General features: G+C 45.0%; 2 protein-coding genes and 1 long non-coding RNA gene across 12 annotated transcripts in view; 2 read left to right on the plus strand and 1 right to left on the minus strand.

Moving 5' to 3' along the window:
* The window catches only part of UEVLD (UEV and lactate/malate dehyrogenase domains), a 57,602-nt gene extending 47,184 nt beyond the window's left edge, over window positions 1-10,418 (minus strand). For 3 of the 9 annotated variants that reach the window (XR_002809371.2, XR_011441170.1, XM_023646165.2), the window contains exon 1: window positions 542-672. Coding sequence is in view for 3 of the 9 variants with exons in the window: in XM_023646165.2 (XP_023501933.1) it covers window positions 542-583 (42 nt within the window). In the remaining 6 variants the exon portion in view is untranslated. Of the gene's footprint in view, window positions 1-541; window positions 798-8,737; window positions 8,774-10,297 lie in introns of those variants that run through there. The other 6 variants (XM_005612210.4, XM_005612212.4, XM_023646164.2 and 3 more) reach the window with 6 other exon arrangements.
* Window positions 711-9,243, plus strand: LOC138925228 (uncharacterized). Its single transcript, XR_011441171.1, has 2 exons — window positions 711-1,011; window positions 3,371-9,243. It is a non-coding gene; the product is annotated as an uncharacterized lncRNA (long non-coding RNA).
* A 78-nt stretch (window positions 10,419-10,496) lies between the features above and the next one.
* Window positions 10,497-13,769, plus strand: MISFA (mitochondrial sheath formation associated). Of its 2 annotated transcripts, none has more exons than XM_070274938.1 (4): window positions 10,497-10,662; window positions 11,103-11,191; window positions 12,940-12,977; window positions 13,506-13,639. In XM_070274938.1, exons 1-3 carry the CDS (start codon window positions 10,594-10,596, stop codon window positions 12,959-12,961), a joined length of 180 nt encoding a protein of 59 aa, XP_070131039.1. In that variant the 5' UTR covers window positions 10,497-10,593; the 3' UTR covers window positions 12,962-12,977; window positions 13,506-13,639. The 2 variants fall into 2 exon arrangements, with proteins under 2 accessions (XP_070131039.1, XP_070131038.1); XM_070274937.1 differs by lacking the exon at window positions 13,506-13,639 and adding an exon at window positions 13,658-13,769 and having other exon boundaries at window positions 10,526-10,662.
* The last annotated feature ends 68 nt before the right edge of the window (window positions 13,770-13,837 follow it).

A 13,837-nucleotide genomic window follows, 5' to 3' on the forward strand; every position in this document is an offset into this window, starting at 1 on the left:
ACTGCACAGTTATTTAGCACCTCGGTTGTTGTCGGGCGCAACGCTAAGGGAAGGAAAGACAACAGCACCGTCCCCGCCGTCAGAGTTCACCGCATGAGTAAGGTCTGTAAATCAATAATTACTCCACACTGTGATAACCAATATTTCTGAAAGCAAGCCGAGAGACGGAGGGAGTGACATCTGAGTTGAGCCCTACAAAAGATGAGCGTTGCTAGTCAAGGAAACAAGGGGCAGGCCATTTCAGCAGCGACAAAGGCGTGGTTAAGGGGACAGGCGACCAGTTTGAGACCAAGAGAAGCTGGTGGCGTGAGAAGGTCTCACCCGGGTGGAGGTCGGGGGGCCTCGGCGCTGCGGGCGCAGCCAGAGCCCCGGCCTCGGTGGGGAGGGGCCCGCGGCCGCTCCCCGCGCCGGCTCCAGGCCAGCCCGCCTCGGTTCCGAGCCCCAGGACGAGCCGGGGACACGCCTGGAGGAGCCCCCGGCCAGGGATGGAGACGCCCCGCAGACCCCGGGGCCCAGACCCGGGCCGGCGGGCGGCCCGCACCTTGCCAAGCAGCCGCCTCAGACCCTCGCAGTCGAACTCCATCTCCAAGTCCCCGCCAGGCGCCGCGCACCCAGTCCCCCGACCTTCTTCCGCGCCCGTCGCCAGACGGAGGCCGCCGAGGACCAAACCTTCCCGAGCGGCCCAAGGCCCCGCCCCTGCCCTGACTGGAACGTCAACCCGCGGTCAACGCCCCCGGCTCCGCGGCGGCTCCGCCTGGGCTGCGACCGCCACTCCCGCGGGAGCGCCGAGCGCCGTCGGAAACGCGCCAGCGCCGAGGGACCCGTGACCCAGCTTGCGTGAAGGAAACTTGGGGACATCAGTGAAGACTAGGAAGGACCCGAGGAGAAGCGGTAAAGGAGGTGGAAGCAAGTCGCGCTGTTCTGGAAGAGAGTTTCTAGGACGTGTTGAATTCAGCAGAGTATCGTGAAAGATCAAGACTGAAAATTGTAGCTGAATTTAGGAAGGAAGAGGTAATGCAACTTCAAAAGCAAAATTTCAGGGAGCCAGAAAGGGAAAGCGGAGTCAGGAGGAGCCTGGTCAGAGATCTGGAAGATAAGACAGCTCTGTGAAGGTGGTGCAGCATGCATGGGGCAGGGCTTGCCTTTTTTTTTTTTAAGGGGGGAGGGGCGTCATAACCGTGTTGGAGAAAAAAGCCAGAAAAAGAGTTTGAAAACAAGAGAGGAGGTGGGTTGGTGGATAAGGTCATCTTGAGAAGGAAAGTGAAGAGATGCAATTTGCTGACTTTGTTTGGTCTCCTTGACTTGTGACTTACCTGCTTTGTATCTGGCTTGAGCCACTGGGCCTAAAAAGCCGCAGGAGCTGGATATTGTAACCATCAAGAGGTTGGGGCAGAAGGGTGATTGTCTTTATAGGACAGGGCAGGCATACATGACTCAATTAGGAGAAGAAAATGAAAGGCTAGAAGGAGCATTTATTCATTCAACAAACTTTTGTTGAGCATTGACTATTTGCTAGATAATTTTCTAGGTCTGAGGATATAGCAGTGAACAAAATAGAAAAAAAAATCAACTGTCCTAAGGCTATCATTCTTTTTTTTCTTTTTAAAGATTGGCCCTGAGCTAACATCTGTTGCCAATCTTTTTTTCTCTTCTTCTCCCCAAAGCCCCCCAGTACACAGTTGTATATTCTAGTTGTAGGTCCTTCTGGTTGTGCTCTGTGGGACACTGCCTCCACATGGCTTGATGAGCCGTGCTAGGTCTGCACCCAGGATCCAAACGGGCCAAACCCTGGACCGCTGAAGTGGAGCGCATGAACTTAACCACTCGGCCACGCGGCTGGCCCCGTGTCATTCTTTTATTAGTAGGAGGAGAGCAAAACAATAAATGTAATAAATAAGTAAATCAGACCGCATGTTAGAAGGTGATTAAATATTGTGGGGGATAAATTTTTAAAAGGCAGGATAAGAAGATCAGGGTAGGTCTCCTTGGAAGGTGAGAGAGTAAGTGTTCCATTTTGGAAGGCATTCAAAGCAAAGTCCTAAGTTAGGCGTGTGCTAGGGGAAGCTCGAAACAGCAAAGACGCCAGTGTGGCTGGAGTAGAATGCAGAGATGAGGAAGCAGAAGTAGGCTAAGTCAGAGAAGAAAGGCGGGACCGCGGATGCTTTGGGACAGTGGTTCCGCCAGTGCAGGCCCCAGATTTACAGCCTCAGCATCACCGGACACTTGTTAGAAATACAGATTCTAAGACCCCACCCTAGACTTAAGAATCAGAAACTCTAGGGGTGGGGTTGAACAATCTGTTTAAACAAACCTGGGTGATTCTAATGCGTGATAAAGCGTGGGAACCACCGCAAGAGCTTTGTAGACACCCGGAGACCATCAGGAACACGCGCACGCTTTAACAAGTTGGGTTGATTACTCCTGCAGTGAGGGAGCAGATGCTGTGGAGAACCTCGGGACAGCTCAGTAAGTGTGTTAGAAAGGTCCTGTTAACAGGTTTAGGTTTCGAGCTTTGATGACTTGGAGGAGGGTTTAAGGAAGCGAAGCTTCTCTTTGGATTGAGTGCCATCAGAAATCAGGGACAATTCTATGATTGGTGTCAACCTACAAAAATAGGATCCAGTTTAAGAGGAAAAATGTTTAGTTGAGGTCAAAGAATTGCAATTCGGGGAGCACAGAGTGAGGTAGAAGCCCAAAGAGTGTCCCGCTAGGGAGTAAGTCAGGGGCTTTTAAAGGCAGAGAAGGGAGGTTGTGTCACAAAGGATTTTGATTGGAGTTGGAGGCAGAGAGCTAGGCTTGGCTAAACATTGATTGACTATTGATTCTGTCTTCAGAAAGTCCACAATCCTCAGTCTTTGTGATCAGGGTGTCCTTTCTCCTGCTGACTTCTCGAACAGTTGCTTGTAAAACAATTGCCATTTTGCCCAGTCCGATGTTCAGGAGAGCAAGGCAGTTTCTCTAGAAAGGCGGCTCCGACTCCATTTTAAAATGGCTCCACTGTAGTTAGTTTTGACATTGGGTATCTCAATAAATATTACCTATAAGATGGACGAACTAGAATGAGGATAAAGCTGTCATTGATAAAGCAGCAGTCACTCATATTAATAGAAAGAAGAGGATGTTTGGTATTTCGTGGGTTGCATAGTGACCTTCTTTTTGTCTCTGCTTGGACAAAACTATGATGTGGCCTTGTCTCATTTCGTCATGGTCTGAGTGAGGCTGTCTGATGTTGGTGTTCTGTAAGGTTGTTATATCCAACAGGAGAAGAACACAGCCTAGCCGTGAGTGCCCGGTCAGCTTCTAACAACACTGAGACCTCGGTGGGTCAGACCAGTTCCCTGATGTCAGGGGCTGCTTTTTTCTTTCTTAGGCTTTTACTCTGAAAGAGGCAGCCACTGGAAGGTTTTGAAGAGAGGAGTGATGTGATCTGACTGAGTTTTAAAAAACTAAGCCTGACTGCTGTGTTGTGAAGAGACTGTAATGTGGAGCAGGCCTGGAAGCCAGGAGACAAGGCAGGAGGTGAGAAGACTGAAGGAGAAGAGGCCTTTTCGAGCACTTCAGCCAGATCAGACAAACCTGAGAAACAGCAGAACTTCCTGGGGCAAGAAGATCTAACATATCCTGTTAGAAATCCATTAGTCAAGGAAAAGATACCAAGTTAGAAGTGAGGCCTGAGCAAGCTTCTTCAGTCTTTTATGGAAGAGGCCTTCCGTCCAAACCACCAGGTCTCTCCTGGTTTAGTCACTATGAGAGAATTATAGGCACTGTGAACACTTTATGCCTGCTCTGTGTGTGTGTGTGTGTGTGTGTGTGTGTGTGTGTGTGTGTAGCTTTCATTTCCTGTGTGGAGAGAAATGCATTGCTAAGAATTTTATGTGCTTTATCACGGTTAATCTTCACAAAACTCTGTGACCTAGATAGAATTAGTACCTCAATTCTACTGATGAGGAAACTGAGGTTTAGTGTGGTATTACCTGTTTCCTTGTTTCTGAGATCCTGTTGAATAAGTGATGCATTACAACATTTAGGGGGAGAAAAGATTACAAAATTAAATATACATACCAATGTTAACATTTATACCTATGTGAAAAGCTCTTAAATGTGAAAAAGTGTGCGCCTTAAAATAGAGGATATATGGGATGATTGGCTCCATTTTACAGATAGGGAAACCAAGACTCAGACAGGTAAAATTATTGCAGAAGGTGATGTCAGAGGCGAGGTTCCTAATTTGTACATTATGCCGCCTCTCACTGCATGTGAAATTGTGATGAAATTTTGTGATGAATAGTCTCTAGGAAGCTGGAATTCTGTGCCTATTGGTACTTAGTCATAAGAGGCAGACTGTGTAGTACCAACATGGGCTGACGGCCGGTATGATCGCCCTCATCTCCTGAAACTGGCACTATTCGATCCTGTCATCTAACCAGGCTGAAACATTCCCTCATCGCCAGGCACACTGCGTCTTCCTGGCTTCGTGCCTTAGTGCCTGCCTGGGATATTATATTGTACGGGGTACCTGCCTACCTCCATCTCCACCCCTTTCTACCCCAAAGACTGTGAGGCCCTGGCAGATAGCGGTCAAGTCTGATTCATTTCTATATTCCCAGTGCCTAGCATGCTTGAATTTATGAACGACTCTGTTCTTCTAATATTTGGTAAACCAGATAGAAAGAGGCCTTCAATAGAAAGTTTGCTAAACGAATGCAAGCGTAAGGTGACCAAAGCCATAGGGAGAAGATGATATAGTGTACTAGTTCTCAGCCTTATTTGAGTTTCAGATTTTAAAAAAAAATCTATTGAAAGATATTGACCTGTTCCAGAAAAATGTACATGCCAATATATACAGTCTATTTTGTGTCCGATTTCAGGAATGTTCATAGATCCACTGAAGCCCATCCCTGGACCATAGTTGAAAAAAGTGAAATGTAGTTGGTGGGAGCATAATTGGCTATAACCTTTGGCTAGAGTAATCTGACACACCTTTGAACTCCATAACCCCACTTTTGGAAATTTGTCTTACAGAAATAAAGTACCCAGGATATGTGTACAAAGGTGTTAATTACATTAAAAGGGAAAAAAAAGTCCCCAAACTAAGAAATGAGAAAGAGTATATTCTGACTCTTTGTTTGCAGCTTGAGAAAAGTCATGAGACTGGCTTGTTTAAGATTAGAATTTTTTTCTTGGTGCTCTGCTTTTGGTCTCTGTTTACACTCTTTGTTTTCGTAGTTATTGGTCTTATCAGACATATCGTTGGTATTCTAAATATCAGACAGATATATCCTTCTCATTTACTTCTTTTTTCCCCCATTTTTTTATTGTGGTGAAATACACATAACATGCAATTTACCATCTTAGCCATTTTTCAGCAGTGTGCAGTTCGGTGGCATTAAATACATTCATATTGTTGGACAACCATCACTACCATCCATCTCCGTAACTCTTTTCATCTTGTAAAAGTGAAACTCTGTACCCATTACACAAAAACTGCCTATTCTCCCCTCTCTCCTGCCCCTGGCAACCACTGTTCTACTTTCCGTCTCTATGATTTGACTACTCTCAGTACCTCATCAATGGACTAGAATAGAGAGCCCAGAAGTAAACCCTCAAATATATGATCAAATGATTTTTGACAAGAGTGCCAAGACCATTCAATGGGGAAAGGATAGTCTTTTCAACAAATGGTGCTGGGAAAGCTGGATATTCACGTGCAAGAATGAAGTTGGACCCTTACCTAACACCATATACAAAATTTAACTCAAAATGGATCAAAGGCCTTAGTGTAAGATATAAAACTCTTAGAAGAAAGCATAGGAAAAAAGCTTCACAACATCGGATTTGGCAGTGATTTCTTGGACATGACATCAAAGGCATAGGCAGCAAAAGAAAAAATAGACAAATTGGACCTCATGAAAATTTTAAAATTTTGTGCATCAAAAGACAGTATCATTTACTTCTTAGATGTATGGAGCTTGTGTTCTTGTTCACTGACAGCATATCAGACCATCCTTCCACAAACATCCTTTCTTTTTATGGCCATGTTTTTATGACCTTGTAAAATAAACTACCATCTTTTCTTCCTTAAACTAATTCTTTTTTATAAGGATTTCATATAGCCTCTCCATTTTTTTTTAAAGATTTTATTTTTCCTTTCTCTCCCCAAAACCCCCCAGTACATAGTTGTATATTTTTAGTTGTGAGTCCTTCTAATTGTGGCATGTGGGATGCCACCTCAGCATGGCCTGATGAGCGATGCCATGTCCGCGCCCAGGATCCAAGCCTACGAAACCCTGGGCCACCGAAGCGGAGCGCGCAAACTTAACCTCTCGGCCACGGTGCTGGCCCCAGCCTCTCCATTTTTATCCACTGTCTGAACTGTCATACCCTTTTATCCTCTTGCTGCTTCTCTGGTTAACAAATTGGCAGTGCTCAAGAGAAATTTATCTAAGAAATTTTGTTTTCAACAATCACAGCATTATTTATCATGGGAAAAAAATGGGAAAAAATCTGAATGAACATTGTGCCAGTTATTAATGTAGTGCCTTTCAGCTCCAAATCCACCGTTCATTGCTTGCTCTGCTGTAATGGAGCTGGACTTTGTAAGCGTTTCTCCCTTGCTGGTGGGCACAATATTAAGTTTTGTCAATAGAAGACCTTGAGGGGATACTGCAGAGAAGGGACTTCTCTTCCTAGTTCCAGTGTGCTTTTCTTCTTCTTGGTCCTGCTGTGCGGCTGACAGTGGCACATGTGGGGCTATCGAGTGGTGTGCACCCCTCTTGAGTTCCAGTGGCCCCTCTGTGGACTGCTTCCCGTTGAGTTTCAATCTCCACTCCTGCCACTGAAACAGGTTGCCAGTGAGTTCTACCAGCACGCACAGGGCGGCTTCCCAGGATGTTCTCCTGGCTTACCCCCAGAGGGTGGGTTCTCAGTGAGGATCAGTAAACTTCACAGAACCCCCTCTGGAGACTTCCTGGCAAATTCCACCAGCGCCTCAGAGGGTGGTTCCCTCCTCATCAGGTCTGGCCTGCGGCAGCTCATTGGATTTCTCTACCATCCAGTTGGTCATGGCCACTACTTCTCTAGCAAGTTTTGGATCTCAGGCCCGAGGGAGGGGCCTCTTCCAAGTTTGTTCTTTCCTTGGGTGCTTTGCCTCAGCCCTAGAGTTGGTGGCTGCTCCCTATATGTGCTTTTCCTGTAATCTGTAGAGCTTTCTACCACTTGCATAGTTAATCTCTTGTATCTAGTTAGTAATTCTCTTTATTAAACTGTCTCTGTTCAGATGACTGTGTGGTTTCTTTCTCCTGACTAGATCTTGGCTGATATATCCTTCATTAGGAGAAAGATGAAATAAACCTGGAGTATTATGCAGGAATTAAAAAAGAATAAATTAGACTTCTGCTTCTGCCTATGAAGGATCATTTGCTACAGGAGTTGCCTTCTCTCCATAAACAAATAGAAAATTTTGCAAAATTTATGAAATAATTGTTTTCAGATCTTGTACAAGAGGCAGCACAAGATGGTGAAACTTTGAAAGGGAACAAAGGCGATGAGCCTTACAATTGCCCCAGCCTACTGCCTGGGGAAGTTTTCAGAGTGCAGCACAGAAGAGGGTTAATCAAATGACTACTAGTCTGGAGAACAGAGGAGGCCAGAGTGCCAGGAGTTTGCAGGATGGAGTCCTGAGAAGAGGGCGTTCCACAGAGCAAGAACTCGAGATCTCCCTGGGGGCCTTTGTACAGAGTCTCTGACTCAGTTCTGTCTGTGAAATTAAAACTCCATGAGCTGGGATAAGAACCGCCCAGAAACAGTGGGCCTGACACTTCTTGGAGCTCCCCAAATGGCTGGGAGTTGTGGAAAATTCCACAGATTGGAAAGACCTAATACAATAGGCCTCAGAGAGAGTGCTCAGAAGGATCCTGTCTCTGTCGTGGGAGTAATTGTCCCTCCAGTGAAGACTGCTCTTGGCCAACCCTAACAGAGCTTAAAGCAAGCCTCAGAGGAATCTAACTGATCCCACGTAGTTTAACATAGTTTAGTTTTCCAGAAGAAAATCCTACAGCAAAATCTGGCACTCAACACTGTAAAACTCATCATGTCGAATATCCAGCCAGAAGTTACCAGGCATTCAAAGAAGCGGGAAGGTATCACCCACAACGGAAAATCAACCAAGGAAACAGCCCCATAAATGACAGAGATGATAGGGTTGCAGACAGTCCTTAAAGTGTTTATTATCAGTCTCATAAATATGCTCAAGGATGGGAAGGAAAGCTTGAACATGATGTGGAGAAAAATGAAAGATAAAATGAGAAAGACAGATATTAACTTCTAGAGATGAAAAATACAACATCAAATGAAAAAGACACCGGGATTAACAGAAGATTAGACACTATGGACGGAGGATGAGTTAACTTGAAAAAGACAGCAGTGGAAACTACCCAAAATGAAACACAAGGAAAAACAAAGACTGAAAAAATGAACAGAACACTAGCAAGCTGTGGGACACGTCACTGGTCTAGTACATGTAATGGAGATGGGAGGAGGGGAAAGGAGCACAGAAAAAATATTTGAAGAAATAATAGCCAAACATTTTTCTAATTTAATGAAAGCCATGAACCAACAGATCCAAGAAGCTCATCGAACCCCAGGTAGAAGAAACGCGCAGAAAATTACACAAAGCCACATCAAAGTAAAATTGCGGAAAACAAGTGAGAAAGAGAAAAATTTTTGAACAAGCACTTACCATATGATCCAGCAATCCCCATTCTGGGTGTTCACCCTAGAGAAATTCAAACTTGTGTTCACACAAAAAGCTGTACACAAATATTTATAGCGTGTGTTCATAATAGCCCCAAACTGGAAACACACCCAAGTGTTCTTTGACAGGTAAATTGGTAAACTGGTCTGTCCATACAATGGAATACTATTCAATAAAACAGAACAAACTTCTAGATGACATAGGTGAAGCTCAAACGCGTTATGCTAAGTGAAAGAAGCTTATGACTCCATTTATAAGAAGTTCTAGAAAATGCAAAAGCAGATCAGTGGTTTTCAAGGGGAGGCGATTGATTGCAAAGGGACAGACATGGGGGACTTTTCTTTGAGATGATCAAAATTTTTTCTATCCTGATTGTGGTGGTAGTTACAAAATCGACACATTTTTCAAAATTCATCAACTCTACACTAAAAATGAGTGAATTTTATCATATGTAATTTATACCTCAATAAAGCTTATTGTTAAAAACAGAAGAATGTGTTTAGATTTTTTATCAGTTGACCCAGTAGGATGTCCATGATGTATTGTTACAGGAGAAAAGCAGGTTGCATAGTAGCATAGGTAGTATGATCGCCTGTAATAAAACAACACTGGGGAAAACCCTCTGTACCCCTCTGTATGTGTACTGACGTTTGCAAGCTCATGGAGAGGTCTCTGGCAGAGGATACACACCAGCTTGGTAGCATTGGTTACATCGTGGGGATGGGAATTGAGGCGAGAAGGAGGAGGAGACTCTTAGGTTTTTCTGTGTACATCTTTGGATGGTTTCATGTTTTACAATGAGCGTGTATTATTTTTATAATTTAAAAAATAAAGGGGATATCAAAATAATAAATAGGGAGATGTGTATTTATAAAGAACTCTGGTGGAGGGAGGGGTCCACTGTCTTAGGGCAGGGAGGTCAAAGGGATTTAGATGAGGTCATTAAACTGGACAAAAAGGAGACCTCTGGTGACTTCTGAGAGCGTCTCAATAATGGGGTGGGGGCCAGAAGTCAGAATGTGATGCATGGAAGAAAGGTGTAGATTGGGAAGAAAGACTCTGAGTGTGGACCTCTTGTTTAGGAAGTTTGGTCATAAAAGGAAATGAAGAAACAGGACAGTTAGGAAGGGAGCCACAGCATCACTTGGAGGTTTTTGTGAGGAGAGGACAAGGATACTTGCGGCTTTTTGAAGGCCAAGAAAAGAGAAGCAGTGGAGAGGAGCTGACCAAAGGTGTTGAAGAATGGTATAAGACAGTGGTGAGAAAGCCCTTGAGATGGGAGGGGAGGGGTTGCAGGGACGCAAATAAGGAGATGTCTCCTTTCTCTAGGATTCAGTTGGTTTAATTCACAGCTATTATAGACCCAGCAACACACCTCTCGCAATCCCTGTCTCTAGTCTAAAGAGCCCGGCTTCCTAACAGGCAGCTGGGCCCTGAGTCCTGGCCCTGACCCGCAGCATCAGCTGTGAGACCTAGTGCAGGTCACTTAGGCTCTCTAAGCCTCAGTTTCCTCGTTAGTAAAATGGGTTTGATAATCGTACCTACCTCATATTGTCACTGTGAGATAATGCATACAAAGAGCTTAGTTTGCTGCTCAGCTACTGGTCTCAGGGCAGTATCTCTGACATATCGTCAGTCTGGGCCATGTGACCAGTGATGTCACAATGCCCCACTAGATTCCAACTGTTCCACTAGGGAGTTTCGGATCCTTTGGAGCGAAGGACTGGAAGTGACCTGCGAGACCTACCAACGGAGGGTTTCATGAGTACTCCTTCGCCGAGATCTTGGTGAATAGTGTTTCACTGTGCAATTGTGTCTTAGAAATTGTTTTGCTTGTTGTCATGATTGTGCTTGGCTGGATGCTTTTTGTTGGACTTGCATGTTACATGGGCACATTTCCGGAGTTCTTGGTAAGTAATGACCCTGCCTGTAAGTCCCTGGTAGTCAGTCCTGGCTCTGACTAACCCTCCCACCTGGGGTTTCTGACCGAATGGGAAAAATAGTTGAGGTCTCACCATTAATTAGAGGTTAGGATGCGATGGGAACAAACTTAGTTTCCCAGGCTACTTCCCATCCCACTGGGACACCTTTAAGTCTCTTCTCTCTCCCTCTCTGCACCCTTGGGTACATAACATCACTTGTTTCAAAGCATTTGAATTTATAAGGGGTCTGCTGGAGACAGTGCCTGACTTGTGGATTTCAGGCCAGGTGGTTTGGTGGTTGCTGGTAGGAAAGGGAATAGGGGCGTTGGTGGGACGTTTGAGCAGCCCACCCAGTCCCATTCAGAGGCAGTTACCTATCGGGCCAACGAGTGGAGCCCCCTCTGCGTTTACATGTCTTTGTGACTCAGCCGCCGACTCTGAAGTGGAAAGAGAGGTGGCCTGTTCAGGAGAGCAAGGCACGACTGAGGAGCCGGGCTGTGGATGAAGACCGGCAACTGTGAGTGGGTGGTCGGGTCTGTTGGGCCTTCCTTTCCAGAGAATTTGGTAGCCCCCTGAAATCTCAGTGGAGAGCTTATATTCCTCTGGAAAATGTAATAAACTGTGGAAGGGGAAATGATTTAGGTTATATGGTGGGGAAAGAGAATTTGGGGAGCATTGCTGAGGAGAACAGTTCAAAGATTTGTTAATAACCACACCTCATAGGTATCCTTTTTTTGACTATTGGCATCTATTAACTTATTTTCTCCTCGCAAACTGGAATAAATTTGACCAGCATTTTTAACGCCCCTTTGGCAGATCCTGAAACTGGAGTTAACATGAATCTGAGTTCAGGTCCTGACTTTGCAACTTACTAGCTATGTGACCTTGGGAAAGTTTCATCTCCCTGAACCCCAGTTTCTTCATCTGTATAATGGAGATGTCTCAATATCTTACTATTTTTGTGAGGGTTACATTTGAGAATTCATGTAAAGCATTTAATGCAAAGTTTGACAATGAGCATTTCGTGAACCTTAACTTGACAACTAAACTAAAGGTATACCAACTCGTTTGTGAAGCCGGGAAGCAAGCATAGACCTCTGGACTTGTTAGGCTCTCACACTTGTCTCACTAGACCAGCCTGCCGATGGGAAGCATTAATAGCAGTATCCTTTTAGCAAACCATCTCCTGGGTGTCTCACGTCCCACCCCATTTCATTCAGACGTGTTTCTTCAAAGATGTTCCCATTGTTAAAGAAACTTTACTCTGAGAGTTTTAGTCGTACACCGGTTACAGGAGCAGGTTTCCTGGAAACAACTCGAAGGCAGGGCTATCAAGACTCAGCCCCAAGTATACTAAGAACAAGGCATGATGGCTGTTCTTTTTCTCCATCTGCTCCCCAATTTTAATGAGAGTATTGGCCTAACACAGTCAGACGTCTCTCTGTGGGAAGGTGGATGGATGGAGACGCTGGGGACTTGTTTAGCTGAGCCACTGCCACACTGATCCTGCCCAAACCACTGAAACTACTCTGTGCCTCAGTTTCTCCAGCAGTCAAATGAGCATAACTGCCCATCTTCCTTCTCTTGCCTTCCCAGGGAAGTTGTGAGGAAGCTTACCCTGCCCAATAAGGGTTTAGCTGTGCCATTTCACAAAATACAAGATTTTTCTTCTTTGCATATCCTAACAATAGTATGTAAAGTAATTGCTCATAGCATACCTAGCCAATTAATCCTCCCAATTAATCCAGGATGTTTTTTGTTTTGTTTTGGTTTGTTTTTTGCATATCAATGTTTTTTGCAACTGATTGCACAAAGCCAATGGTGAAAATTTTGGCAGATGTGAATTAATAAAGATATGGTGGCAACTAGATCCTAACCACATAGAGTCACAAGAGAACAGGGCCCTTCCGATAAGGGTTCTTTAGCCCCAGCACCCCTGGCATCCTGGTCACCTGTGCCGTAGCTCCTCACTCTGACTGGTCTCCAAGGTCACAGGAGCTGATGTCACAATTGCTGTCTGAGCTCTGCCCCCTAAAATTGCCATGGCAAGCCATTTCAGCTCAGACTGGACCACGAAGCCCCTCAGCCAGGAGCTGTCATGCTGGTCCCCCCACCATCTGGTCTTGAATGAAGACAGCCCAGTTTCCAGGACTCGGGGAATAGAACATCATACCTTTCCAAACCACCCATTTTCCCCTGTACCCAACACCAGCTGAGCAAGAAGCCCAACAATGATTGTTGTCTTATGGATGCTTCTCATTGCAGGAACAATGTGGAAGGGATTTAAGTATCCCCCAGGAGGGGTAAGTGTGCCTTCAACTTTGTTCTCTATTCCTACTGTGAAATGTATTCCTCCAGATAGATGAACTAAGCATCAAAATCCAACTCTAGTAACTCTAGAAACAAATATTCTTTTCTTTATTAAAAAAGTCATTGTGGTTTCCCTACTTCTATCATTATTCACTATCTACTTAGAGTTAGGAGAGTTCCCTCTGTCTTTCATGTGATCTTTTATCCATATTTTCCTAAGAGTCTTTGCTCTTTTTTAAGTTCTTCAGTTTCTTTCAGATAAACTGGAGGTATAGAGGTAAAGATATCTCAGGCCCAGAGTCAAAGCTGTCTGACATGGGTGACCTAGTCTTGTGCTCGTGGGACATTTTGTATGCTCAGCTTTCAATACTATTTCCTAAATCAGCCCGCACCACCAACCCTCACTGACTCTCCCTCATCAAGTAAACACTGGTCTGTGAAACGGGCCTGGTGGGAGATGTCTCTTTCCTTTCTGCTCCTGTTAGACTTTGGATATTTGTCCTTTCTCTGTCTCTTGTCAGCTCCCACACTGCTGAGCCCCTCTGGCAACTGGGATCGGAGGCATTAGGTGAGATGGAATTGGACACAGCTGCCTCTGCCTGCTCTTGGCAAGGAGGGCAGTTACCTCATCCCCACACCCTAGCGAACACCTGACATACTTTTTCCCCCCTAGACTCCAGTGGAAATAAGCAAAGATGATCCTGGGGAAGTAATGCAGCTCTGAAGCTCACCTGACCAGCTGTACAGTTCCTGTTATTGGTTTCACATAAAGTAATTGCACATTATTTTGTCACATTTTATGTAAAAAGTTACTGCACTTTTTAAGATGAATGAAGACATGGTATTCTCTTAG

Source organism: Equus caballus, chromosome 7, assembly GCF_041296265.1.
Source record: "Equus caballus isolate H_3958 breed thoroughbred chromosome 7, TB-T2T, whole genome shotgun sequence".
Lineage (NCBI taxonomy): Eukaryota > Metazoa > Chordata > Mammalia > Perissodactyla > Equidae > Equus > Equus caballus.

What these genes read in the sequence shown, in the direction of transcription:
- MISFA (XM_070274938.1), top strand. Translation starts at nt 10,594, where the DNA reads ATGATTGTGCTTGGCTGGATGCTTTTTGTTGGACTTGCATGTTACATG. An exon ending in GCACATTTCCGGAGTTCTTG is followed by an intron (nt 10,663 to 11,102) that starts GTAAGTAATGAC and finishes TTTGTGACTCAG; the next exon opens with CCGCCGACTCTGAAGTGGAA. An exon ending in GTGGATGAAGACCGGCAACT is followed by an intron (nt 11,192 to 12,939) that starts GTGAGTGGGTGG and finishes TTCTCATTGCAG; the next exon opens with GAACAATGTGGAAGGGATTT.